Source organism: Heterodontus francisci, chromosome 8 (genome assembly GCF_036365525.1).
Source record: "Heterodontus francisci isolate sHetFra1 chromosome 8, sHetFra1.hap1, whole genome shotgun sequence".
Lineage (NCBI taxonomy): Eukaryota > Metazoa > Chordata > Chondrichthyes > Heterodontiformes > Heterodontidae > Heterodontus > Heterodontus francisci.
In genome coordinates this window covers 45,090,331-45,116,878 of record NC_090378.1, presented here as the reverse complement: position 1 = coordinate 45,116,878, position 26,548 = coordinate 45,090,331, and the positions used below count along the sequence as shown (strand labels likewise).

The 26,548-nt window shown below is 41.1% G+C and overlaps 2 protein-coding genes across 4 annotated transcripts in view; one reads left to right on the top strand and one right to left on the bottom strand.

Annotated features, from left to right (window-relative positions):
* The window catches only part of LOC137372796 (peroxiredoxin-1-like), a 125,445-nt gene that overhangs the window by 28,339 nt on the left and 70,558 nt on the right, over positions 1-26,548 (top strand). The window contains exon 2 of one of the 3 annotated variants that reach the window (XM_068037060.1): positions 11,110-11,212. The exons of 1 other annotated variant lie outside the window; for it this stretch is intronic. The gene's annotated coding sequence lies outside the window, so the exon portion shown is untranslated. Of the gene's footprint in view, positions 1-11,109; positions 11,213-24,877; positions 24,964-26,548 lie in introns of those variants that run through there. One more of the 3 variants, XM_068037058.1, reaches the window with a different exon arrangement.
* On the bottom strand, positions 1,344-24,428 carry akr1a1b (aldo-keto reductase family 1, member A1b (aldehyde reductase)). Its single transcript, XM_068037057.1, has 9 exons — positions 24,244-24,428; positions 21,275-21,367; positions 12,586-12,705; positions 10,029-10,180; positions 8,235-8,430; positions 6,788-6,987; positions 5,997-6,069; positions 2,712-2,798; positions 1,344-2,033 (listed from the first exon to the last, which is right to left on the bottom strand). Exons 2-9 carry the CDS (start codon positions 21,359-21,361, stop codon positions 1,968-1,970), a joined length of 981 nt encoding a protein of 326 aa, XP_067893158.1. The 5' UTR covers positions 21,362-21,367; positions 24,244-24,428; the 3' UTR covers positions 1,344-1,967.

Sequence of the window (26,548 nt, the reverse complement as noted above, 5' to 3'; positions counted from 1 at the left end):
AAGCGTTGGCGAGTTGCTACAATGCATCTTGTAGATGGTGAATGTTTAAGGTAGTGGATGGGGTGCCAATCAGGCTGACTGGTTTCTCTTGGACAGTGTTGAATTTGAGTGTTGTTGGAGCTACACTTATTCAGTCAAGTGGAGAGAATTCCTTCACTCTCCTGCCATATGCCTTGTAGGTAGGGGAATGGTTTTTGGAGTCAGGAGGAGAGTCAGAATACCCAGCCTCTGATCTGCTCTTGTAGGCACAATATATAGAGCCAGAATGTTGTGAGGACCCACAGCCTTGGCAGTATACAGTGCATTCAGCCTGTTCTTGAGATCATGTGTCGCAAACGCAATTGGCTACAGACTGGCATCAGTGATGATAGGGATCTGAGGAGGAGGCTGGAAAGGATCATTCACTTGGCATTTCTGGCTGAAGATGATCACAAATGCCATGTCTTCTCATTGATTTTCTCATCACTTGCTATATGCACACTGTAGCAGCTATGTCCTTCAGGACTTGGCCAGTGGTGATACTACTAAGCTACTCTTGCTGATGGACATTGAAGTTCCTCACAGAGGGTACATTGTGACCTTGCTACTGTGTTTCTTTCAAGTTTAATTTATCATTTTCAAACTTTGGCCTTATAATCCGCAATAAATAATTTAACATGCTGCAGAGACTAACACCATATAACATCCTCCCCACCGCCACCATTATTTTAATATGCACAAACCATGGGTCCACAAAGAGAAACAGTCTCCAATAGACCCTTATCTAGAGATGTAACAGGAACAAAAGTAAATAACATAAAGGTTGTGGATCTCTATTTAAACAGTGCTTTCTTGTACCCTAGATTAGATTAGGTCGGGGGGGAGGGGGGCAGTGTCTGACTTTTTTTTTAAAACTTCTTTCTTTGGCAAACTAGCCCACATATCTAAAGATTGTTAAAGGGCAGTCAGCAGTCACGCTGCTCGTCTGTGGTTAGGCCTCTAGCAATCTTGTGAAACTCAGCTGGATAGTGGTCTCTGAATACTAAAGTGTGTAGAAATCTTCCCCTCCCTACATAGGACTTTAAAACCTCTGGTTCTCTGCAGAAAAGCTGAAAACACTGAAAAACAAGTTAGGAATCTACAGCAAACTTGTGCATGTGCTTGCTAAAATATTTATATATATTCAAAACTATAACATCCTTATGGAATTTCTATTATTGCAAAAAATGTGTTGAATACATTAAGTGCTACCCACAAAGCACGAAGTAGTATAAAATATTCATTATTTGAGCTAAATCGGAATTAAGTGTACATAGTCTTCTACACTTCTGGTCAGATGCTGTACTGGTTACTTGAACAATAAATACAGGAATATACACAGTTTTATTAATACCATAAGAGTCTTGTCATTGACAATGTTTATATTCAAAGCAGAAAACTCACATTTACTGATGAAGTAGATAAAGAACATGGCACAAAACAAGACAAGAGCAACCCTAATCAGGATAGTCAGCATTTTGAAGAGATGTATAATAATGTGATTACTTACTATGGCAAAATTTCCACCCACCTACCAAAAGCTACAGTTTCTAACAAATTCATTAGATACACACCCTCTTAGTGGTGTGTGTGTGGGGGGCGGAGAGCGGGGGAGCAATGGTGAATGCAAAACTGCTTCTCTCTCTCTTTATATAAAAGAGGGGACGAGGGGATAGGGGATGGACCAGAGAAGAAGAAAAATCTGAACTGTGTTCTCCTTTACTTTTCTCCAGAAATTACTATTTTGTTTTCAAACATTTGAAGTTTCTATGGAATCAGTGGAATGCTAAGATGTCTAAAAAGCTATAAAATATGGCATTGATCCTGAAGATTCTTCAAAAGTTGTTTTACAAAAAAAGACTGAAGGCTCATTAGCAACTGGCGAAAGTAGTTAGTTTTTGCACAATGGTACAAACACATCAAGGCAGAAGCAGCTCATCCTGCAGACATTAATATGGATCACTGAAAGGGTAATGGGGATGCAGTGCATCACGAGATACAGATTTGTTGTCAACCTGTATTAACAAGAGGAGGAAAGAAAAGGATTAGTGCAAGAAATATTGACATTATGATGCATGCTAATTAGCTAATATTTTCTGCTGCATTTTAATGATCAGCACAAGTTTAAAAAAAGTGCGACTCCAATATCTTGCCAATATTAAGATTCTTTTATCAAACTGTAGCTGAATTGGCTAAAAATAGACTCTCACTTGTAAGTAAGTATAATGACAGGCATCAACTTCCAAGCTGCCTCCAATGAAACCCAATGGGAAGCACTACCAATATTAGGACAAAAAAATACATCCAAATAGATGCCCTCACTACCCTGACTGTTCACAGCACTTTAAGTTTAAATTCAAGCATAAAGATTCTATCAAAAAGCAGCACCACTCTACATATAATTATGGAGGTGTAAAGAAAGAATTGCTTAAAAAGGCTCATTTCCCTATTTTACAGTAAAAATGGAGCCATTTAATATTCTGGCTGCAGGTGGACACAGATAGCTATGGAAAGGCCAGCAGCTCTAGCAATAAAGCATTAGACTCCATATCAATGATTGCAATCTTAGCCTCAAGATTGAAAGTCAACTGCCTTCATCTATGCAGTTTACAGGAGTTCTCGCTTGGCAGACAGATTCATAGGATGAGCCAGTGCAGCTGGGAGTGGACATGTGTGAGGCCATGCATACTTACTACAATTTTTGGAACAATGTATCGCCAGTTTCTGTTGAGAGATCCAATTGTTTTCATTTCATCTTCAGTCAGAGTAAAATCAAACACCTAGAAGAGAACAATTACATAATTCTAAAGGCTTTCCAGTGTTACTTGTTTGGCACCTTTACTCTGGATAAAATGACTCCTAAAGTAATAAACTATTGTTGCATGCAACAGCAATTCCACATTTTATGGTGGGGTGGGGGGTCGGGGGAAAATGTAGTACACACGTAATCTCACTTAGTCTAAAACCCGCATTGGCAGAGAACAAGCAGAAAGTTGCCCGTCAACTTCTTTAAGGGAAGAGATTTAGCTTAGGTGGATCTTGTTGCTGTCATCGCAAATGCTAAATCTGTAGTTTTGTTTGGTCTCGTCTGGATCCCTCAGGAAAAATTTGCCGAAGAAAAATAGAATACTGCCTCTTTCACAAAAGGTTTTGATGTTTTCACTCTAGAGCATTAAAATAATCTGAGACACAGTGACTGACCATTTGGACAAGTATCTACTGATCAAAAGAGTCAGCAATATGTCACAGGTAGATCATGCCTGAATAATCTAGTTAAACTTTTTTGAGGTTACCAACAAAGGCAGACAGGGGAGTGTCTATGGTTGTTGACTATATGGACACAAGAACAGAAGAAATAGGAGCGGTGTAGACCATATGGCTGTTGAATATGCTCCACCATTAAATACCATCAAGGCTGGTCTTTGGGCTTCAACTCACTTTGCCACCTGCTCTCTATCCCTTGATTCCCAGAGACCAGAAATCTATCTATCTATCCCAGCCTTAAATGTATTCAATGACCTTCTGGGTCAGAGAATTCCAAAGATACACAACCCTTTCGGTGAAGTAATTTCTCATCATCTTAGTCCTAAATGATCAGCCCCTTATCCAGAAACTGTGCCGTGTTTTAGATTTCCTGATCAGCGGAAACAATCTCTTAGTGTCTCAGAATCTTGTATGTTTCAATGAGATCGCCTGGACTTGGAAAAGGCATCTGATAAAAGGTTCCATATTAGATTATCAAAAATGAAAGAGCACAGAACTGAGGTAATATTGTAACATGGATTGTTAATGGAGTGGGAGATAGGAGTCAGTCAGGATAAAAAGAACATTCTCTGATTGGTGAGTTATTAAAGGCAGTGCTTCCTAGGGATCTATACTGGGGTCTTTGTTTTTCTTTCCCTATATACATTAATAACTTGGATGAAGAATAGAGTGCTGGATATCCAAGTTAGCATATGACACCCAGTTAGAAGTCACAGTAAGTTAGACGGGAGCAGGAAACTACAAAGATATAGACTAGGTGAGTGAGCTAAATTATAGCAGATAAGAGTTTTAAATGAGGTAATGGATCAGAGAAAGATGAATCAGAATATTTTCTTAATGGTGAGAGACTAGGAGCTCTGGCAGAGCAAAAACTAGTGTACAAGCATAAAAAGTAATCAAAGAAAGGTTAACAGAATGCTGGTTATTAACTCAAGGTGGTTAGAATACAAGTGATGAGGTTGTATAGTCCAGTTCAGACCCCATCTGGAATACAGCTTTGTGATCTGATAGCTGTGGTACTAGACCTGATTAGCAGCTGTCTGGTGCCTACTATTTGTTGCAGTGTTTCCTGTTAGTTAGCAGTTCAAGTGAGATGAGAAGCGAAGACAGAGCAGCTGAAAGGGAGAAATGTGGACACAGCACAGAATGCAGATTCACAGGGAAAAATGTAATTGCAGCTGGACTGATGCAGTTAGTAATTCATTTATAGTTTCCCGTGACATTTTCCTTCTAATGTCAGGTCTTGATAAAATGAGCTTGTAGGAGGAATTTGCAGTCGACGTTGTCTCTCTTTTGTTGATACTGGGGACTCAATGATATGATGGAGTGCGATGAGCATTGGAACCTACAGGGTTGAAGCCAGAACACAGGATCATACTTGAACTGGAGAAGTAATTTTATAAGAGCGATTCCATTGAAATCCACCAACAGGAATGTAATAGAGCTAGGTTTGAGAGCAGGATAGGTAAGAGTGCGTGGTCATCTTTACAGTAGGAAGGCAGTGGATTAGAAATACACTACGAGTCTTACTAGGAAGCATGTCAAGCAGTACAGGACTGCTTCATGGTCCAGTACATCAAGGAAGAAGTCACGACAGACAATGCTCAGCTCGATCTCATATTTGTTATTGATTTAGGAAATTCAAGTTGTAGCACCCGGAGGCGCAATAATGAAAGTTTAACATGACCTGGGAGTCAAAAATACCTAGGAGCCAGGTAGATAATTTTAAAAAAGATTAAATTCTATGAAATGAGGAAACAATTAAAGCAAATAAATTGAGACTTCAACACTGCAATTAGGTAAAGTGGAACATATTTAAAAGTAGAATGCTGAACATGCAGGATAAATGTTTTGATAAAATTCCAAGAGTATATTAAGCTCAGTTGTGGGGATTCAGAATAAACTTGGGAATGGATAAGAAACTGTCTGAAGGACACTATGTGGCTTCCCTAACAATTGCTTGTTACACAGAGTGGGGGTACCGAGTGGGTTGCCTCAGGGCTCAGTGCTAGGATTACTTCACAATCTAATGCAAGATGGTTAAATTTGTAGAAGACGACAATTATAGAATAAGTTGGACATGACATGAAATTGGGCATAACACTGTCTACATCAAATTTCATCTACCAAATATAAAGTGCTACACATAGAAAAGAAAAAATAAACATACATACTCCATGGATGCTACAGAAATAGGTTAGAATGAAACAAGAGACCAAAAGTCTTTGTAGAACATGTCCAATCAGAGCAGAGCAGCAAACGAAACCAACAGGATATTGAACTACATTAAAAGGTGTAATAAGTAGTGATCAAATGTTAATCACTTTCAGTTCCAGTGGCCAACAGACATTTAAGTACTGGTAACAGTGCAGAGCAAAACCATGATGCTGATCTACTCTGTCAGTGGTTTGAGTTGATGAAAGACCAGTCAGTAAGTAACGTGGAAAAACCCTGGAATCAAATCATTCAAGAAACAATTGGATGCTATGAGATAGGGATTTCAGGACCTCTGCATGGCCAAATTAACATGGACTAAATGGCTTTCCTTATCTGCATTTGACTTTTCACTGCAAGATAAAAAAGGACCACTGCATGTGTTATGAACATGAAGATCTTTACTCCTAGATGCAAGATTCCATTCCTGCTGTTCCTTTGCCAAGAAACTAAAACAATATGTGGAGCTAATTTTAACACTGGTAAAACATCCATGTTACCTGTAGATTTTCTGCAATTCGTGCTGGATTGACACTCTTCGGAATAGCTACCACCCCACGCTGTACCTGCCACCTGCAGACAGAGACATCCTAATGAAGTTACATGGAAAGAACTATGGAAATCCTAGAGTAAACAGTTTTATTCATTAATTCCAATTCATTGACCGACTGTAACAAGCTCTCACAGGGCTGTATCATTGCCTTATGAGAGAAACTTTCACAGTTCAGTGGATCAGAACAGAAGAGAATCATTGCCAACTTGTAACAATATCCTGGGGCTAGGTTGAATGTGTGGATGGGGATATCTGGTAGAGTAGGCTTCTAGGAAAAGGCTCCAGACTACCTGGTAGTTTGCGCTCCAGGCAGTGTCCTTATGTCCCACAACTGTTCCACCTTGGGGTTGTGCTTCACCAGTGGGTAGTGGGGGGGGGGGGGGAGGGAAAAGAGAAAGAGAAAGAACAGCTAGCAGTGACACTACATTACCTCAAGAGTTGCCAGACAGAGGGGAGACTCTTCCTCTAGTTGGTAAGGCCCATAGACAAAGTTGCATCTGTACCAATTGAGAGTCCTGTCACATTCTCTGGTCTCTGATGGCTGTTCAAAACATCTGACTGTGGGAGCCATGGCCAGAATATATATTACAGTGCCCTTTTATGACCATAGCCCCACAAACAAAGTCATTTTGTTTTGCTTTAAAACACAACCAATTGTGCTGTTCATTACTTTTGGAATTATTTTGATTTATAAGGGTTAAAGCAATTCAATTACAAAATCATTTTAAGATTCTGTACCTGAGCATAATTTGAGCAGGTGATTTGCCTTGTTTATCAGCTAGTGTTTTAATGTTGGTATCTTCAAGTAACACTGGCTCATCTGGGGCTTTCCACATCCGATCAGAGGAACCAAGAGGACTGTATGCGGTCACCACCAACCCACACTTCTGGCAATGTGCAATCAGCTCATTCTGGGCAAAATATGGATGGCATTCAACCTAAGAATATACAAACAAATGCTTTGAGTCATGCAATGTAATCAGGACTTATGCCTTGTTCCTAGATCTAAAAGGCAGTTTGGATTAAGTACAGGTAACTTGTAGGAAGCCTTCAGCAGCAGAAACAATTAGTTTGCAGGGAAATTTTATTCTCTTCTTCACCTGCTCACAAATCATCCAGATTAGTTGGTTTATATAACAGTTGTTTGGGCACCATAAGCCTTGGAAGAGAAAAAAATAAAATGCTACATGTGCAAGTACAGATAACCAATAAATCATGATTCACATTTAGTTCCAGAAAAAAACTCCAGAAAATCTCCCAGAAGACAGCTCAAGACTTTTTTGGAAGACTGAAACTGATCATATACAAAAACATACTACTGCTAGAAATGAAACAAAAACAGAAAATAAAGTTCATTGACCTGAAACGTCAACTCTCTCACCACAGATGTTGCATAACCTGAGCAGTGATTTATTTGTACTTTCAATATAGTATACTGTATTAGCTGCTCACAATGTGGTCTCCTCTACATTGGGGAGACCAAATGAAGATTGGCTGACCGTTTTGCGGAACACCTCCGCTCAGTCCGAAAGCATGACCCCAAACTTTCAGTTGCTGGCCATTTCAACACACCCCCATCTCTATCCTGGGATTGCTGCAGTGTTCCAGCGAACATCAACGCAAGCTCGAGGAACAGTACCTCATTTACCGATTAGGCACGCTACAGCCTGCAGGACTGAACATTGAGTTCAATAATTTCAGAGCATGACGGGCCCTTGTTATTTTTATTTGTAGTTACTTTTTCTTTATTTTGTTTCTACTTTACCTACCCACTTTTTTTTCATGTTTGTTCTTGGGGCCAGGCTGTTCATTTTTTGGTCAATTTACACCCTCTCTGCACTAACGCTTTGTCTTTCAACACACCATTAACATACTGTTTGCCTTTACTCCATGACCTTCTGGTCAGTAATTCTCTGTGACCTTGTCCCAACAAAACCTTCTCTTTAGTTATCTCTTGCCCCACCCCCACTTTACTTGCTTAAAACCTATTACATTTCTAATATTTGCCAGTTCTGATGAAGGATCACTGACATGAAACGTTAACTCTGCATCTCTCTCCACAGATGCTGCCAGAGCTGCTGAGTATTTCCAGCATTTCTTGTTTTTATTGCATAACCTGAGTATTTCCAGCATTTTGTGTTTGTTACATGGTAGAACAGTAAAAATATTCCAAAAATGTTCTTACCTGCAACACTGCAGGTTTGATAGTAGCTTTGGAAATTACATCGTCTATCTGTCGACTGTTGAAATTTGAGAGTCCGATGGCTTTCACCAAGCCCTTTTTTACTAGCCCCTCCAAAGCTTTCCAAGTTTCTTTATAATCAATATAATCATACTGTACTGTGCCATCAGGGTTCTTTGGAAAGGGGACATCACCTCGTCTGTAAACAGCACAAAATTCAAAATTGAAACTGCAAGTACAACATATACTGTAGAACATGCAAGATACGCAAACTACTGATCAGAAATGTTGAGTCTTATTGATAATTATGGTTACCGTGCAAACTGATCACAAACCCACTTTAATGTTGATACAATGAATGCAGAACCAATTTTGTAGTCAGCATCCTCTGCAAGACAATGGCCTGGGTTTTCAACAGGCCAATGAGCTATCTATGGTTAATCAAAGGAAAGCTTTCATCAATCTGTACTTTACTTCCAGAAGTAAAGTACTATATTCCAACACTCAAATAAATATCTTGTCCCACAACAAATGGAGATAAATAATAGAAAATGCTGGAAATACTCAGGTCAGGCAGCAACTGTGGAATGCAAAATAGAGTTAACATCTCAGGTCAATGACCTATCAGAATTGGAAAAATTTACATATAAAACAGGTTTTAGCAAGTTCTGAGGCAGCGAAACAGGGAGGGGAGGAAAGAATGAAAGGCAAGGCCTGCGACATAGTGGAAGGCAGGGGAGATTAAATAACAAAAGGAGATAGTGAAAAGTAAAAGGGGATGTTAATGGGACAAGAAACAAAAAGATGCATCTAGAGATGTAAATTACAATACTACCAATAGCTACTGTATGAAAAAAATGAGAGCAGTGATTATGATCTGAAATTGCTGAACCCAAGTGTTGAGTCCAGAAGGCTGTGAAGTGTCCAACTGAAAGATGAGATGCTGTTCCTCGAGCTTCAACAGAACAGTGTAGGAGGGGAAGGATGGAAAGGTCAGAATGGAGTGAAGAATTAAAATTATAAGGACTGGAAGTTCAGGGTCATGTTTGTGGATTCAACAGATGTGGTCCACAAAGCAATCACCCCATCTGCGTATGATCTCCCCGACTTAGAGGAGACCGCATTTTGAGCAGTGAATGCAGCAGCTAAATTGAAAGTACATGTAAATCACAATTTCATCTGGAAGAAGCATTTGTAGCCCTGGATGATGGGGAGGGAGGAAGTAAAAGAGGTGTTGCACTTGAAGGCACTGTGTGAAGGGGAGGGGTTGTTGGGGGTGACTGTAGAGTGGACCAAGATGTCCAAAGGGAACAGTTCTTTTGGAATGCTGAAAGGGGACGGAAGGGTTTGGTGGTGTAATGCTGGAGGTGGCAGAAATGGCAAATGATGGTCATCGAATGTGGAGGATGGTAGGGTGGAAGGCAAGGACAAGAGGAACCCTATAGTGGTTCTAGGAGGAAGGGATGAGAGCAGAAGTGCAGGAAATGAGGCACAATTGAGCACCCTGGCAACCATCGTGGAGCGGAATCCTCAGCTGAGATATCAGAAGAACTGTTATTGATGGTGGCAGTCAGAACAGACCAGACAGAGAAACAGAAACTGACAGAATGGAAGGGAGTCCTTACAGGAATAAAAACAAAGTGCTGGAAATGCTCAGCAGGTCTAGCAGCATCTGTGGACAGAGAAACAGTTAACGTTTTAGGTCTGTGACCTTTCATCAGAAAACCCGGTGGGAGAAAGTATACTCAAGGTATGTGGAAGTCAGTGGGCTTATAGTAGATATTAACCATGCCTTACTGAAAGGCATAAGGCCAGTGAATCAGGTACAAATCCAGGTAACTGAGCTTCAGGTCTTCCAGCGATTTGCGACAGGAAGGTTCCACATCTTCAGGATGATGCTTCGTGTTCCACAACTTGGATGTCACAAAAAGTTCTTCGCGCCTGATCATCTACAAGAAAAAAAAGTGTATAAGATATAAAAATTTAATTCCTCTGTAGACTTGGATGTTTAGTCAACTTTACATAACTAAGTGAGATATGATAAGCATATGGATCAAAAAGACTAATTGTTTTGATTGTCTCTAAATTTGTTCAGCCACCTAAAAATGTAATACACTCAACACATTTGACTTTTTGATTCATTAGCGCAGTATCATTGTAACGAGTAAATGCAGATACCATATGAAATACCTGTCAATTGTCTTTGGAATGAGATAGTCACTGTCTCTAAACATTTCTTGCTAATTTACATGTGTAATGTGTTAAGAGTATCCAGATTGGGTTGCCAGTCATATTCATTGCTCTAACTTTTTTTTTTTTTTAAATTGAAGCATCACAAGTTGGCCTGCAGGACCTAGCTGAAATTTTAAAATAAGGCCATTCACCAAAGTGAACTTAAATATTTAACCCCGTGTTTTTTAAACTTAAAAAAAAAAGGACTCTTTTTTTTCTATAGTTTTGTATATGTCAAAGAGGCTGACTCATACCAGTCAGACATATTGGGAAATAAATCCTTAATATTTCAGACTGCATCTGGGCATTGGCTGAATAAAAAGAAATGACTTTGCAAAAATACCATCAGGGAAAACTGTAGCACGAAAGGGACAATATATTTGAAAGGTACAGGAGAAAAAAAAAATGCTGACAACTTAAAAGTATGTCAGATGTCACTTATGTAGTGTTTGACACTGCTCTGCCTTTCAATTTAATAAAAGTAATGAACCTTACAAGATGTATGAAAGTATAAATTTATAGACAGAATGTTTAGATTGTTAGCATGTGGATCTGCACTTCAGAGTAGAACAGTAATATAAACTATGACTACTATGTGGAACAGTGTAACCCAACTGTTAATCAGTAATATATTGCATTCTAAAAGTACAAGCACATCAAGGTGTTATCTAGAAGGTGGGCGAAAAACCAGGACTGCAGATGATTTGAAGGCGTTCTCCAGAAGCTGGAATCAGTGCACTGCAGAGAAAGTAGGTCTCTATTTTGATGCCACAGTTAAACAGATGATCAAAAAGGCCACATATTTTTATTAACATCTTCAAAAGATATACATTTAAACAGGGTGAGCAGGACTTAATTGTTTTCAGAGAATTTTTTCAGAGTTGTTACAGGCCATTCGGCCTGTCAAAACTGTGGTAGCTCTCCAAAAGAGCAATTTACCTAGTGCTACTCTCCTGCCTTCTCCCCTTAGCCCTGCACACTCTTCCCTTTCAGATAAGTCTCCAATTCCCTCTTGAACGCCTTGATTGAACCTGCTTCCACCACACTCTCAGGTAGTGCATTCCAGATCTGAACCATTTACTTTACTATATAATCTGAAAAAGGACCAATTTTGTCAAGCATATACTGGAAGCCTTGAAATTGAACAGCACTGTTCCATTTAAGTTGAACCCAGCTGTACTACTGCAAAGATTACACTGACAATCGTAATATCCACTACTATGGAGATTTAGTAAAATAATGTAGTCAGTAATATATTAAATGGTGTCCTGTTCAATCCATGATATTTTGCGGGTGAGCCAAAAGTTAAGTGGTATGTGGCAAATGGTGTATTTAATTCCTGACAGCAATTGAATGATTGTTGGACTTTTGCAGAATCATAGAATGGTTATAGCACAGGAGACCAATTGGCCCATCATGTCTGTGCCAGCTCAACTAGTGCCACTTGCACACCTTTTCCATGTAGCTTGGCAAATTGTTTTTTCTATTCAGATAATTATTCAATTCCCTTTTGAAAGCCACAATTGAATCTGCCTCCACCACACAGAGGCAGTGTATTCCAGATCCCAACCACTCACTGCCTTAAATACATCTTCCTCATGTCACCTTAGTTTCCTTCGCCATTCACCTTAAATCAGCATCATCTGGTTCTCGACCCTTCTGCCAATGGGAACAGTTTCTTGCTATCTACTCTGTCCAGACTTTTCATGATTTTGAATAGGTCTATCAAATCCTTTTTCAATCTTCTCCAAGGAGAACAGCCCCAGCATTTCCAATCTATCCACCTAACTGAAGTTCCTCACCCCTGGAATTTTGCCAAATCTTTTCTGTGTCCTCTCTGAAGCCTTCACATCCTTCCTAAATGTGGTGCCCAGAATTGGACACAATACTCCAGTTGAGGCCGAAACAGTATTTTATAAAGTCTGACCATTACTTCCTTGCTTTTGTACTCTGCCTCTATTTATAAAGCAGAAAATCCTATATGCCTAATTAACTATTTTGTAATTCAGTTTATGCAAAATAATAAAATGATGCTTCACAAAAACCCTAAACAAACCCAAATCTGGATTCATTAATGCTATAGTGCGGGCCTCAATGGGTCATTTAAATTCTTACATCATACCTTGTCAGCACCAACATGCTCCTTAAGGCACTCTCCAATTTCAGCTTCATTGTTGTACACTGCAGCACAGTCTATGTGACGATAACCTGCCTTTAAAGCATTCTGGACAGCTTCTTTTACCTGAACAAAAGCAGCAAAAATGATCATTGTCTAAAAGGGCAATTCCAAGGTCCCTTCCAGCATAAATAAAAACTCTATTGGGGATGATTGGTTTTTAATTTCAACTGTGCCACTACAAAGAAGCAAAACACTTTTTGCAGGGGTGGGTGGGGTGCGCAGTGGGGAAAGAGAGATGACTGATCAGCTAGAATGGTCATCCCAAGTCACATGCACCCACACCCACCCACCCCTCAGTGGCTAGCTATTGTATAAAGTCGCAATGGCCCGCTAGCTTTTCAGCCTATTGCCCTTGGACTATATGGTAGGGGTAAAACAAGAGCTTATTTATTTGGTTTCATCAGTGTAGAGGAGTACTCCGATCAGGATGCAATGCGTTTTTGTCTTCGCTTTCAGCTTCACAGATTGTAGAGCTTGCCATCTGATCTAGTGTGCAAGTAGACTCCTTCCATATCTCCAGGGAAGGCTAAGGTCACAAGCATGGAGAAGAAGATGCCAAACAGAGTGGGGGCTAGGATACACTCTATTCTTCATTCCGAAACTGTCAGAACTGGAGCCATCAAACTGTACAGTGCAGTGCATGTCGTCATGGAAGGAATGGATGAGACGGAGGAGCTTCAGCGGACAACCAATTTTTCCCAGAAATCTGGTAGAGCCCTGCTCTGCTGACAATGACAAAGGCCTTAGGTGAGATCTACAAAAGAAGGTAAAGGGATATACTATGTCCCCTACAGTTCTCTTGTAGCTGGTGTATGGAGAAGATCATGTCCACAGCAGATCTGCCTGCACGGAAACCACAATGTGCTTCCGGATGCACGCGGTCTGCAAGTAAATGGAGTCTTTTAAGTACGACCCGAGCAAAGACCTTCCCTGCGATGCTAAGGAGTGCAATGCTGCTGTAGTTATTGCAATCTCGTCACCTTTGTTTTTTGTATAGTGTGATGATTTTGGTGTCATGCATCTGCTGTGGAACACAGCCTACTTTCCAGCAGAGAAGGAGGTCATAAAGGTGGAAATAGATGGCACTTTCCATGCTCGAGCAGTTCGGCTGGGATTCAGTCCTTCACCAGGTGGTCTATGGCCTTCTCGAACTCCAGTGGTGAGGGTTCTTCATCTAACTCATCCATGACAAGAAATTGCAGAAGTGTGTTAAACTGCGCTCATCGTTCACATGGAAACTCAGCTACAAAGACTCGTGGACTGTCTCTCCCATGCCTGTAACTTGTTCTCCTTGACTAAGAGTCAAGAAAAGCGTGGTCTTGGGACAAGGTGTTGCAACTCCATCCCAGATCACACTAACCACCACCCCACTGGAAATGGTTAGAAAAATACTACTACCTGGGGTCCATGGTGACAGACAATCTGTCCCTTGATGCGGAGCTCAATACACGGAAAGGGAAACCAGCTAACACCTTTGGCAGACTTGCAAAACGCGCATGCGATAACACCAAGTTGTCCCTTAGGACCAACCTGATGGTTTATAATGTCTGTGTGCTCAGCACCTTGCTGTATGGCTGTGAAACATGGGCAACTTATAACTACCAGGACAGTCTACACCTGAACCGTGCTGGGGCCGATGTTCTAGCGAGCCGCATAATTAGGGAAGTAGAGAGGGTTTAAAAACTAAATAGTGGTGGCAAGGGATCGAATTTGGGAAGAAATGGTAAATCAAGGAGTAGAGACAAGGCAAAAGAGAAAGGCAATATGGGAAATGATAAACAGACTGTGACAGGAAGGGCCAGAGCATACAAATCTAAGAGTAAGGCAACAGATAAGGCTAGAGGTTACAAAAATAATAAAAGGACAAAACTAAAGGCTCTGTATCTGAATGCACGTAGCATTCGAAACAAAACATATGAACTGAGAACACAAAGAATTAAATAAGTACGATCTGATAGCCTTTTACAGAGACATGGCTGCAGGACGACATAGATTGGGACCTGAATATTGAAGGATATATGGTATTTAGGAAGGACAGGAAGCTAGGAAAAGGTGAAGGGGTAGTTCTGTTAATTAATTATGGTATTAGTGCAATAGAGAAGGATGACCCAAGTTCAGGAGACCAGGATGTAGAAGCAGTTTGGGTAGAGATGAGAAATCATAAAGGCAAGAAGTCACGTGGGAATGGTGTACAGGCCGCCTAACATTAACCACACTGTAGGACGGGGTATAAAAGGAAGAAATAATGGCAGCTTGTCAGAAAGGTACAGCAATAATTATGGAGGATTTTAACCTACATATAGACTGGAAAGATCAGATGGGCAGAAGTAGCCTAGATGAGGAGTACATAGAATGTTTTCGGGATAATTTCTTGGAACAATACATTCTGGAGCCAGAGAGCAGGCTGCATTAGACCTGGTACTGTACAATGAGACAGGATTAATTAGTGATCTCATAAGTTAAGGCGCCCCAAGGTAGCAGTGATCATATTATGATTGAATTTTACATTCAATTTGAGGGAGAGAAGAGTGGGTCCAAGACTAGTATTTTAAATTTGAATAAGGGCAATTATGAGGGCATTAAAGCAGAGCTAGCTAAAGTGAACTGGCAAATCAGGTTAAGGGATAAGTCAATAGAGATGAAGTTGCAGATATTTAAGGGGATATTTCACAATACACAGAATAGATACATGTCAATGAGAAAGAAAAATTCCAAGGTTGGGATCCGCCATCCGTGGTTAACTAAAACAGTTAAAGATAGTATCAAACTTAAAGAAAAAGCCTATAATTGCGCAAAGATAGGAGGCAGGTCAGAAGATTGGGCAGAATATAAAAAACAGCAAAGAATGACTAAAAGATAGATAGGGAAGGTAAAATTAGAGTACGAGAGAAAGATAGCTAGAAATATAAAGACAGATAGTAAGAGTTTCTATAGATATTTTAAAAAGAGTTAACAAGTGAGCGTTGGTCCTATAGAAAGCGAGTCTGGGGAATTAATAATGGATAATGAGATGGCAGATGAATTGAACAGATATTTTGCATCAGTCTTCACTAGTGAGGATACAAGTAACATCCCAGTATTCGCTGTAAGTCAGGAAATGGAAGGGAGGGAGGAACTCAATAAAATTACAATCACTGGGGAAGTGGTACTGAACAAATTGTTGGAGCTGTGGGCTGACAAGTCCCCGGGTCCTGATGAACTTCATCCTAGGGTGTTAAAAGAAGTGGCTAGTGAGATAGTTGATGCATTATTTTTAATTTTCCAAAATTTCCTAGATTCGGGAAACGTTCCATTAGATTGGAAAATAGCGAATGTAACTCCTTTATTCAAAAAGGGAGGGAGACAGAAAGCAGGAAACTACAGGCCAATTAGCTTAACATTTGTCTTGGGGAAAATGTTAGAAGCTATTAAAGATGGTATAGCAGGGCATTTAGAAAAATTCAAGGTAATCAGGCAGAGTCAACATGGTTTTGTGAAAGGCAAATCATGCTTAACCAATTTATTGGAGTTCTTTGGAGGGAGTTACATGTGTTGTGGATAAAGGGGAACCGGTGGATGTATTGTACTTAGATTTCCAGAAGGCATTTGATAAGGTGCCACATAAAAGCTCATGGTGTAGGGGGCAACATATTGGCATGGATAGAAGATTGGCTAGCTAACAGGAAACAATAGGCATAAATGGGTCATTTTCTGGTTGGCATGATGTAACGAGTGGTGTGCCACAGGGATCTGTGCTGGGGCCTCAACTTTTCACAATTTATATAAATGACTTAGATGAAGGGACCGAAGATATGGTTGCTAAATTTGCTGATGACTCAAAGACAGGTAGGAGAGTAACTTGTGAAGAGGACATAAGGGGGCTACAATGGGATATAGATAGGTTAAGTGAATGGGCAAAGACCTGGCAAATGGAGTATAATGTGGGAAAGTGGGAAATTGTCCACTTTGACAGGAAGAATAAATAAAGCAGCATATTATCTAAATGGTGAGAGACAGCAGATCTCTGAGATGTAGAGGGATCTGGGTGTCCTAGTGCATGAATCACAAAAGGTTAGTATGCAGGTACAGCATTCTACTAGCTTTCCTAATTACATGCTATCATTTATCGCGAGGGGAACTGAATACAAAAGTAGGAAGATCATGCTTCAGCTATACAGGGCATTGGTGAGACCACATCTGGAGTACGGTGTACAGTATTGGTCTCATTTAAGGAAAGATGTAAATGCATTGGAGGCAGTACAGAGAGGTTTACTAGACTAATACCTGGAATGGGTGTGCTGGCTTATGAGGAAAGATTGGACAGGCTAGGCTTGTATCTGCTGGAGTTTAGAAGAGCAAGAGGCGACTTGACTGAAACATATAAAGATCCTGAGGGGTCTTGACAGGGTGGATGTGGAAAGGATGTTTCCCCTTGTGGGAGAATCTAGAACTAGGGGTCACTGTTTAAAAACAAGGTCGCCCATTTAAGACAGAGATGAGGAGAAATTATTTGTCTCGGTCATGAGTCTTTGGAATTCTCTTCCTCAAAAGGCAGTGGATGAGGAGTCTTTGAATATTTTTAAGGCAGATGTAGATAGAATCTTGATAAGCAAGGAGGTGGAAGTTATCGGGGGGAGATGGAAATGTGGAGTAATCAGTTCAGCCATGAGCTTACTGAATGGCGGAGCAGGCTCCAAGTGCCGAGTGGCCTACTCCTGCTCCTAATTCATATGTTCATAAAGGAAGCTCAATGATTTCCATCTTCGCCGTCCGTGGCACATTATGGGTATATCCCGGCAGGACAAAATCACCAATGTGGCAGCCCTCTGAAAGGCAGAGCTCCCAAGTGTGTTGGCACTAATCAGAGTTGGTTTTGGTGGATCAGACACATCCAAGAGATGGAAGACAAGCGGTGGCCACTGCTGGTACTGCAAAGGCCTCAGGGCCAGGCCCAGCACTAGAACCCTGGAACCAGTCCGGAAGGCCCCGGCAAGGGGGGGCCTGGGGGGTGGTCTTGCAGTCCAGTTGGGGGGTGGGGATGGGGTTAAATGGTTCCTGGTGGGGGTCCTCCGCAGGCACACATTTCCCACTGAGGAGGAACCTTCCCCCCCCCCACCATCCCAAGCCCACAAGGAGGGCACCTTGCTTTAGAAGGCGTCCTCCCTGCACGGCAGAGACCTGCTGCTGCCACTGGTAAGATGCCAGCTGCGACGGGAAGAGGCCTTTAATTGGCCATTAATAATTTATGGAGAGCCTGTAAAACCCAGCCCCATGTGTGCCAATTTCAATATCGCTTCTTAATAAGCACACTTTTTTTTTCGAAGACAACACAGAATTTTACACCAATTTTAAGCTTGTGGTGGGGGGGCAGGTGGAAGAGAGGTGTTGTTGGTGGTGGAGGAATGGCATGTGGTAGGTGCTCCTGTGGCTTAGACAATAAATTGTCACCTGTGAAACCAATTTCAATTCCAACCCAAACTGACAAAATGAAAGTCATCTTTGAAGTAACAATCCTGCAGGCAAATTTGGACAGTTTCAATCAAGTGAAAATTAGCAAAATTTGAAATTGCACACACCACAGGATCACTTGTGCGGGGAAATGGAAAATTGCTATACTAATGAATAGAATGTACTTTGCTAAGGTTGGGGCACTGCCGAAAAACATTTACTCTGCTTTTCTGACCTTGGAGTTATCCTGAAAGGGGAGAATTTAGGGAGAGCAAAAAAAAAAAGTGTGGAAGAAAATCATTTGTTCAACTATACTGTGTTACCGGAAGGGATTTTAAGATCACTGGTACATGCGGGAAAATGAAAACATCTGAAAATTAACCAATGAACGTAGAAGCTAGTATCTTGTTCACTGTATGCTGTCAGTTGGTCAACCAACTTTCTTGAGATCAGACTTTCACAAACAACTAAGACTTTAAAAAAAGTTCTTTTTTTTCCCCAGTCACTTTGCCAGGTTTATTCTTTCTGCTCCTTCAAGAGGGCGGCACAGTGGCCAGCACCGCAGCCTCACAGCTCCAGGGACCCAGGTTCAATTCCGGGTACTGCCTGTGTGGACTTTGCAAGTTCCCCCTGTGTCTGCGTGGGTTTTCTCCGGGTTCTCCGGTTTCCTCCCACAAGCCAAAAGACTTGCAGGTTGATAGGTAAATTGGCCATTATAAATTGTCACTAGTATAGGTAGGTGGTAGGGAAATATAGGGACAGGTGGGGATGTTTGGTAGGAATATGGGATTAGTGTAGGATTAGTATAAATGGGTGGTTGATGTTCGGCACAGACTCGGTGGGCCGAAGGGCCTGTTTCAGTGCTGTATCTCTAATCTAATCTAAAAATATACTTTCTGTACCAGTGTTTCTCAGTATACAGTAGTAAGTTTCCTTAAGATATGTTAGAAAGATACAATTTCCAGCTTCCATTTTTTTTTTAATCCAGTGGGGGCAAGGAAGAAAGGAAAGAAAGTGTTCTTAACTAATGTTCACCATGTTTTCTAATAAATTTAGGAGAATGGGGAGGGACAAAGATTAAAAGCAATCCATTGTTTTTAAAGCAATCAGCTTGTGGAAACAACAAAATGCACACAGTAGGAAAATATATTAAAGTAGACACTACTGAGATTTACTTCAATTTCAATCTTCTCAGTGTATCACTTGAATACAGCAAACAAAAACTCAGTTTGATATATTAGATGAACATTTATTTGTTAAAAGATTACTAGCTAAGATAGCCAATATGCATTTAAGCGCATCAGAACATGTTGATTTATTGTGAAATGAATGTCAGAGGAAGAATTAGCTGATAAACAAAATCGGATTATGTCTCAAAAAATCAATGATACTGCCTTTTCAACAAAAGCAAATGGTTATTGATTTTTTTAATTCTGTTCCTCAACTGGGTAGTATGAAAGGTTATAAACCTGAAGCATTTTTCAGTTTCAACTTCAGAAAACAGACTGAGGTAACACACACACACTTTAAATTTGTTTAAAATGCTAGATGTGGAACCCAGGAATTTATAATGATCCCTATGAACACAGACTGCTCACTGACTGCAAACTGATGAAATTATTTTTTTGCTTACTTAAAATGTGGAAATTTTCATCAGAACACTTTAAAAGACAAAAATGCAAAACATGGATTATCACTGATTTTTAAAAAATAATTGAGAGCTCAGTGCAAATCAGTCTCAAGATATTGCCTCTTAGATTCTCTTCCTCTAGAAATTTCTAAACACTTTCTAGAGGAAAAATAAAAGTCTTCTCAAAAACCGAGAAGTCCAGGCTGGTGGCACTATTCAGAATTATTTGAAACATGATTAACCTTTCTTTTTCCCCAGTACTGCACATCTCCAGCATACAACAGATAAGATGTATTGGCCATTTCCAGTCCATCAGATATCATTCAAGGGTTGCCACCAATCACCATGTCAAATCATCGAGTGAGATCTCCCTTCTGCTTTTCCCTCCCCCACAATGATTAAAACTCAATTCAGCACAGAAAAAAATATTGAATCTGGATTACATCACACTATAATGCTGCATTTTGGTATCCCAATGCAGAGAACTGCCTTCTAACATGCCACTTTTGAAATACACACAAGCTCTCCAGACAGCTATGCAAATTTACTGAGCAAGTAGATGAGCTACACAGTTTTGGAAGGTCCCATGTTCTATCACTAGTCTGTGCTGATTGTTAACTGATCTTGGCTATCATACCATTAGGGACTCAAAAATGTACTTTTTCTAGCTACAAAGATATTTTGTGGGATTCTAACAGATTTGATGTGCCAACGCAAACCAAGATCATTCCAAAAATACGACCAATGTTATCTGTGCCAGAGAATGCCAAGTGGCAATTAAGCAATTAATTAATATAAAACCTGAACTGGCTGCATTAAATTCATAGTGAATTGCATGTAAAGTGACATCATGACATTTAAAAATCTATGTTGGGAACAGTGAGAGAGGAGAGAATGAGTGATGAAGGAACTGTATTGAAAACTTACACATGGAGACATTTAATTCAATACACATAGTAGTTTAGTGCAGTCATTTTGCAAGTCTTTTTTGTTCTTTATGTGGTTTATTTAATAAATCGACTTGGAGCCTGAAAAGGCCTAAAGGGTGGTACGTTGATATTTCTGTCTTTCAAAAAAGAATTTGCAGCAAAGCAAATGCGCAGAGGGCAATGGTAATTGCTGAGAATCTGCAAGTGCAAGATCTCTGAAGGACAAATCATCGAGGCGACAGCTTCTGGACATAGGGAATATGATGCCCGTTTAAGGGGAATGTAACAAAACAGGAAAGATTTCTACTCACTATAAAATGAGACTTGCTGGAAATGTGCTTGTGGATCTCAGGTGAGAATAGGATCAGTCTCAGCTGTTAAAACACTACAACTGATGAGCCTGTTAACATTTATCGTGAATGCTCACTATCAATGAGTGTTATAGCTCTTGTCCCAGCACAGAATCAATACCAATAGGAAAGGAAATGGAAGTTGGTGAAAAAAAAAGCAGGAAAAATAAAGTACGAGTACACTGCCAAAATACAGCTACACAACCATACAAATAAGAGTTATCATTTCATTAGAAAATTAAACTGATGCTGCTCGTGTGTCAATCAAGTCTTGTCTGTAAACATGGTCAGGTTACCTCGCCGGGAGCGCTTTTCCACGTCCCCAACCCAATGAGAGGCATCTTCTGTCCCGTATTGAGTACAACATAATCAGAATTGGCCATTTTAACCTAAAGAAACAAAACAGACATTTCTGAAAGCTCCAAGACAAGAACACACGAGTACCATTATACAAATTTTGAACTTCATAAATCAAGGCTACCCTTTCTATTTGGAATAGAGAACTAATTGAACATGTGTCAGGGGTGGGTGGCTGGATAGAGCTGGGTTAGAAGTTACGTCAACCTGGGTTCCCATGGATTGCTACACAACAAACCTCATTGGAAAGTGGATATCACCAGGCTTGACCAAGATACTCTCCATAGTTGAATAGCATGCAAAGGCCTGCCATTTATGTTTATCTGTGGAATGGTACTCCATCTGGTTCCTTCAAAAGGAAAGTTAGATTTTTTTTTAAAACAGAAGTGTGGGGTAAGGGTGAGGAGGAGAACGTAGAATATGTAGGAAACGGAGTAAAAGAACTGAAAAGGAGTGTGTGAACATTTATTCATCTGTGTCACTCTCAAGACACCTCCCAGGGTCAGCAAAGACTTTGGCCACAAAATGGTACATAATTGGCTTTAATGTTTTCTCAACTAATACAAATACTTATGTGCAGAATAAAAGTAAAAGCACATTTATATTGGTTATCTTGCAACAATTTCTGCAGATTTGCTTTGGCAAAGTTAAAATCTTTCACATGTTGCCCCTTTAAAATTGAAGCATACAACTTGTAAATACAGGACATCTCAAACATGCGAGAGTTATCTCGACTGGGATTTCAAACCACATTTGGGGCAGGGAAAGTCTGAAAAAAGGTCAGCAGATTTCAATTTTTTTTCTGCATTTACTGACTTACTAGCTCATACATACACTGTTAAGCCATTTTCTGCAATTAGGACACTGTTTCAGGTAGCCGACACCATCCTTTGGAAAAAAGGACAGGGAATCATTGTGAAATTTAAGGGGTCCCCACATAAATGTTTAAAAACCAGTGAAAGATTATATTGCTGAGCATGACAAAATGGTTGTACTGAATGAAAACTGGGGATGGGAAAAATAGACAAAACACATTCTAATTGGGACTGCACTGCAGTAAAATGCAATACATTTATAGCATTATCCAAGTTTGAGAAAAGGAGGAAAAGCTCAGTACAACAATATGCAGTTATTAACCTACATATGGCTCAGCAAGGACTTTTTGTCTGACTGCGCTTATGTGAAGTTCCTTGGATATTTTTCTAGCTTAAAAAATGCTACATAAAAACACATTGCCAATGTCAATGGCTGGAATTTTACGACCCCCACCCGCCGCACAGGTAGCAGCGGGGGGGGGGGGGGTGTCGTAAAATTGAGTGGGAAATGGGGGGGGGATTGGGTGCCATTCTTGACGCTTTCCTGATCCCGCTGCAAATTTACAAGAGGCAGCAGCGGCGACAAACAGCCCACCCGCCCCAGGCCAATCAAAGCCCTTATGTGGCCAATTAACTGCCACTTTTACCAGCTGCGGGCAGGTGGCTCAAGACCCCCAGGAGGCCGCTCAGTAAATCCAGGCGGCCTCCTTGCGGGCTGGAGGCAGGCAAGCGGGCGGGGGCACCCTCCTGATCGGGCATCCCGTGTCCCACAGAGGGCATTCCCCCCCCCACAGCTGCAACCACCCTCACCGAAATAAAGTTCAGTTCTGGGTGCCACATTTTAGGAAAGATGTGAAAGCATTGGAGAGAGTACAGAAAAGATTTATGAGAATGACTCCAGCGTTCAGGAACTTCAGTTATGAAGACAGAATGAAGTATCCAAGATTATGACAGGCTTAAATAAGTTAGACAAGGAAAAGCTGTTCCTATTAACAAATGGCACAAGAACTAGGTGACACAGATTGAAGATTTTGGGAAAAAGCAGGGTGAATATGAGGAAGCAATTTTAAAAAAAACACAGCAGATGGTCATGACCTGGAACTCGCTGCCCAGAAGGGTGATGGAAGTGGAGACAATCACTGACTTAAAGAGGAAGTTAGATGGCCACCTGAGAGAAATAGACTTGCAGGGCTACAGGGATCGAACTGAGAATGGGATTGGCTGCACACCTCCATGGAGAGCTGGCATGGCCTTGAAGGACCGAATGGCCTCCTTCTGTGTCATAAATATAAACACAGAAATTAGGAGCAGGAGTAGGCCACTCAGCCCCTTGAGCCTGCTCTGCCATTTAATAAGATCATGGCTGATCTGATTGTAACCTCAACTCCACATTCCCCAATAACCTTATCAAAAATCTATCTACCTCTACCTTATAAATAGTCAAAGAGTCTGCTTCCACCGCCTTTTGAAGAGAGTTCCAAAAACACAACCCTCTGACTATGACTCTAAGTTGGGACTGCTTTCCTCCAAGAAGAGAAGGCCAAGATGTGACTTGATCGAGGTATTAAAAATCATGAGTGGTCTGGACAGAGCAGATAGGGAGAAACCGTTCCCACTCATGAAAGGATTTAGAAAGGATTTAAAACAATTGGCAAAAGCGACACCAGGAAAAACTACTGACGCAGTGAATAGTTAGGGTCTGGAATACATTTCCTGAGAATGTGGTGCAGGCAGGTTCGATTGAGAATTAGATTGTTATCTGAAAAGGAAGAATGCGCAGAGATACAATGAGAAGGCGGGGGAATGGCAGTCGGTGAATGTTCATTCGGAGAACGGGTAGACACGATGGGCCGAATAGCCTCCTTCTGTACTATAACAATTCTGATTCTGTGATCCAACAACTTATATATTCCGAAGTTTCCTTTAAATATAACCCTAAAACATCACTAATAAAACAATGCTGTAGTCTGTATATATAATGAGCCTACCTACTCATATATTGAGTAAAGCATAACATTGCACTCGATCTGAACAAAATACATTACAAATCTCTTAAACTACAAGATACATGAACAGTTATTGAATCGAAATACCTGCTTATCGATGCCGACCAGGCTACTGGGCGTTTTCGGTTCCCCTAATAACAATTCTGCAGTTAACAGTCACAAGAATCTAATTTAACCCAGCAGACTTTTTTCTGCACACAGCTCACAATCTTCGCTACCCCGCTCACGACAGTAACGTGATGCTTCCGGAAAGGCACGTGATACGTCACCGAACGTCATTTAATAAAAGCAAAATACTGCGGATGCTGGAAATCTGAAATAAAAACAAGAAATGCTGGAACCACTCAGCAGGTCTGGCAGCATCTGTGGAAATAGAAGCAGAGTTAACGGGTCATTGACCCGAAACGTTAACTCTGCTTCTCTTTCCACAGATGATGCCAGACCTGCTGAGTGGTTCCAGCATTTCTTGTTTTTATTACCGAACGTCATTCGACAGACTGAGAATTATTTTTTTTAAATAGCACCTATTTATATTTTTCTTCTAAGAAGGTTGAAACAATTTTTTTATTGCTCGGGTGATAAGGACACGAAAGAGAATTCAAATATTTCACGCGCACCGTTTCCAACTGCCGTGTCGGCGAAGGGAACTGCGCACGCACATGTGGGGGAGGTGCGCATGGGCGGGTTGATGGACGGCGCATGCGCAGAGAGTTTGGGGCGGCGGGGGCACGCGGCGTTTGCGCGAGTCCAACGGTTTCCAGTGAAGGGAGCGAGGAGGCGAGCGAGGGTGGTTAGTGATAACGGCAGGTAACATTCAGCTACTTGGGGCAGATTACACAGAAAAAGCTTTCCTATTAGCAAAACAAATGGTCACGGTTTAAAAAAAAGATAGGACAAAAGAAAATGATCCGAATCTCTGATATTGTTGGCGTCATCAAAAAACGGTTTCTGACATTGACGGACAACTCCTACGAAAACATACCGTGCCTATCCCTAAGCACTGGTCCCGATCATTAATCATCAACCACTGATCTGAATTTCTAACCCTTAGTCCTAACCGCCATTCGTAATTAATACATCCAATAGGGAATTCAAGAGAGGCTTCTGTACTCAGAGAGTGGTGAAGATGTGGAACTGGCTATACCTTTTTCTGTTGCCGTGCTCTGGACTTCACCCCCGCCATGCATGCATCATTTCGACGTCATTGATGATACAAGTCGGTGATGTTGTCAATACCACACCATTTTAATTCGCATATGACTTGTAACATGCGATTTTATCTCAGGCCCGAGCAGGGAAGTTGCTGCGGCTTTCCCATTAGATGAAGGCAGATCGGAAGCTGTCAGAAGGATGAAAAGGTCCCTTGTGGAAAGTGCAAATCCTTCCTTTGTGGGACCTGAAGGATCAGCGGGAGTGTTCCTTTGGGTCCCACAAGAAAAGCTGTGGCCTCTTCTGCCCCAAAATCCCCCATCTCATTACCCTCCCAAATCCCTCCACCCCGCCACCACTTAATCTCTTGCTGCCAAGCCTTCCTTTGTTGCCAGAAGCAATTTTGGTGCAACTCCACTGTCTATTTACAGCAGGGGTGCATCTCTTAAAGCAAGGATACAGTCTTTGCCTTGATTTTGTTTCCTTTGACCAGCTGCGGAAGAAATTTTTACAGCAGTGATGAGTTGAAGGGTGACCTCCTACTTTTCTGATGCCCATCTGGAGGCTCAAGTGGAGGAAGTCTGGGCAAGAACGGGAGGTACTGTTCTTTGACAGCTACAGGAACATTCTTGGGCCACTACTAAACAGGCCTGGACAGGGGTGACTGACAGAACCATTGATAGCACCATCATCCCAAGACTTGGCTTCACTGTAGAAAGAAGCTTCATGACCACGAGAACAGCAAGGGTAAGTACAGCTCTTCACCACGCCACCTTTCTCAAGAGCACCTGACAACGCTACTTTCATCCTCTTCCCCACCACTGAACAATTCCCTCCCCTCCATCACACCCTTCAGCATACAGTCTTTAGGGCACACTCCAATGCCTCCCCTTCCCATTCCAAGCACACAAACCTTTTCCTTTCCTCTCTTCACACCACACACAAGCAGAAATTTCTTCTTAAATCCTACCACTTGCATAAGCACAAATTACACCGAGCACTCCTTCATTACTTCACATTTCACACATTAGGCTTGACATTTATCATATCCCCATCCTTATTCCACTTTGCTTCTTCCCAAGTTCTCAGCACATATATGCACAAACCCAACGTATTTCCACTTATGTTCTCAGCATTCACTTACTAACTGTTCCCCACTCTTTCCACAGGACAAAGCAGGTTGTTATGCCAGGGGCCGTACTAAGACTGTAGGGGAGTCAGTAACATAATTGCTGTCACCCAA

Excerpts from the sequence above, each read along its gene's own strand:
- akr1a1b (XM_068037057.1), bottom strand. The coding sequence starts at position 21,361 with ATGGCCAATTCTGATTATGTTGTACTCAATACGGGACAGAAGATGCCT. Across the intron at positions 10,181-12,585 it reads AGCATGTTGGTGCTGACAAG|ATGATCAGGCGCGAAGAACT; the intron begins GTATGATGTAAG and ends TTTTTCTTGTAG. Across the intron at positions 2,034-2,711 it reads ACATTGTTCCAAAAATTGTA|GTTGACAACAAATCTGTATC; the intron begins GTAAGTATGCAT and ends TTGTTAATACAG.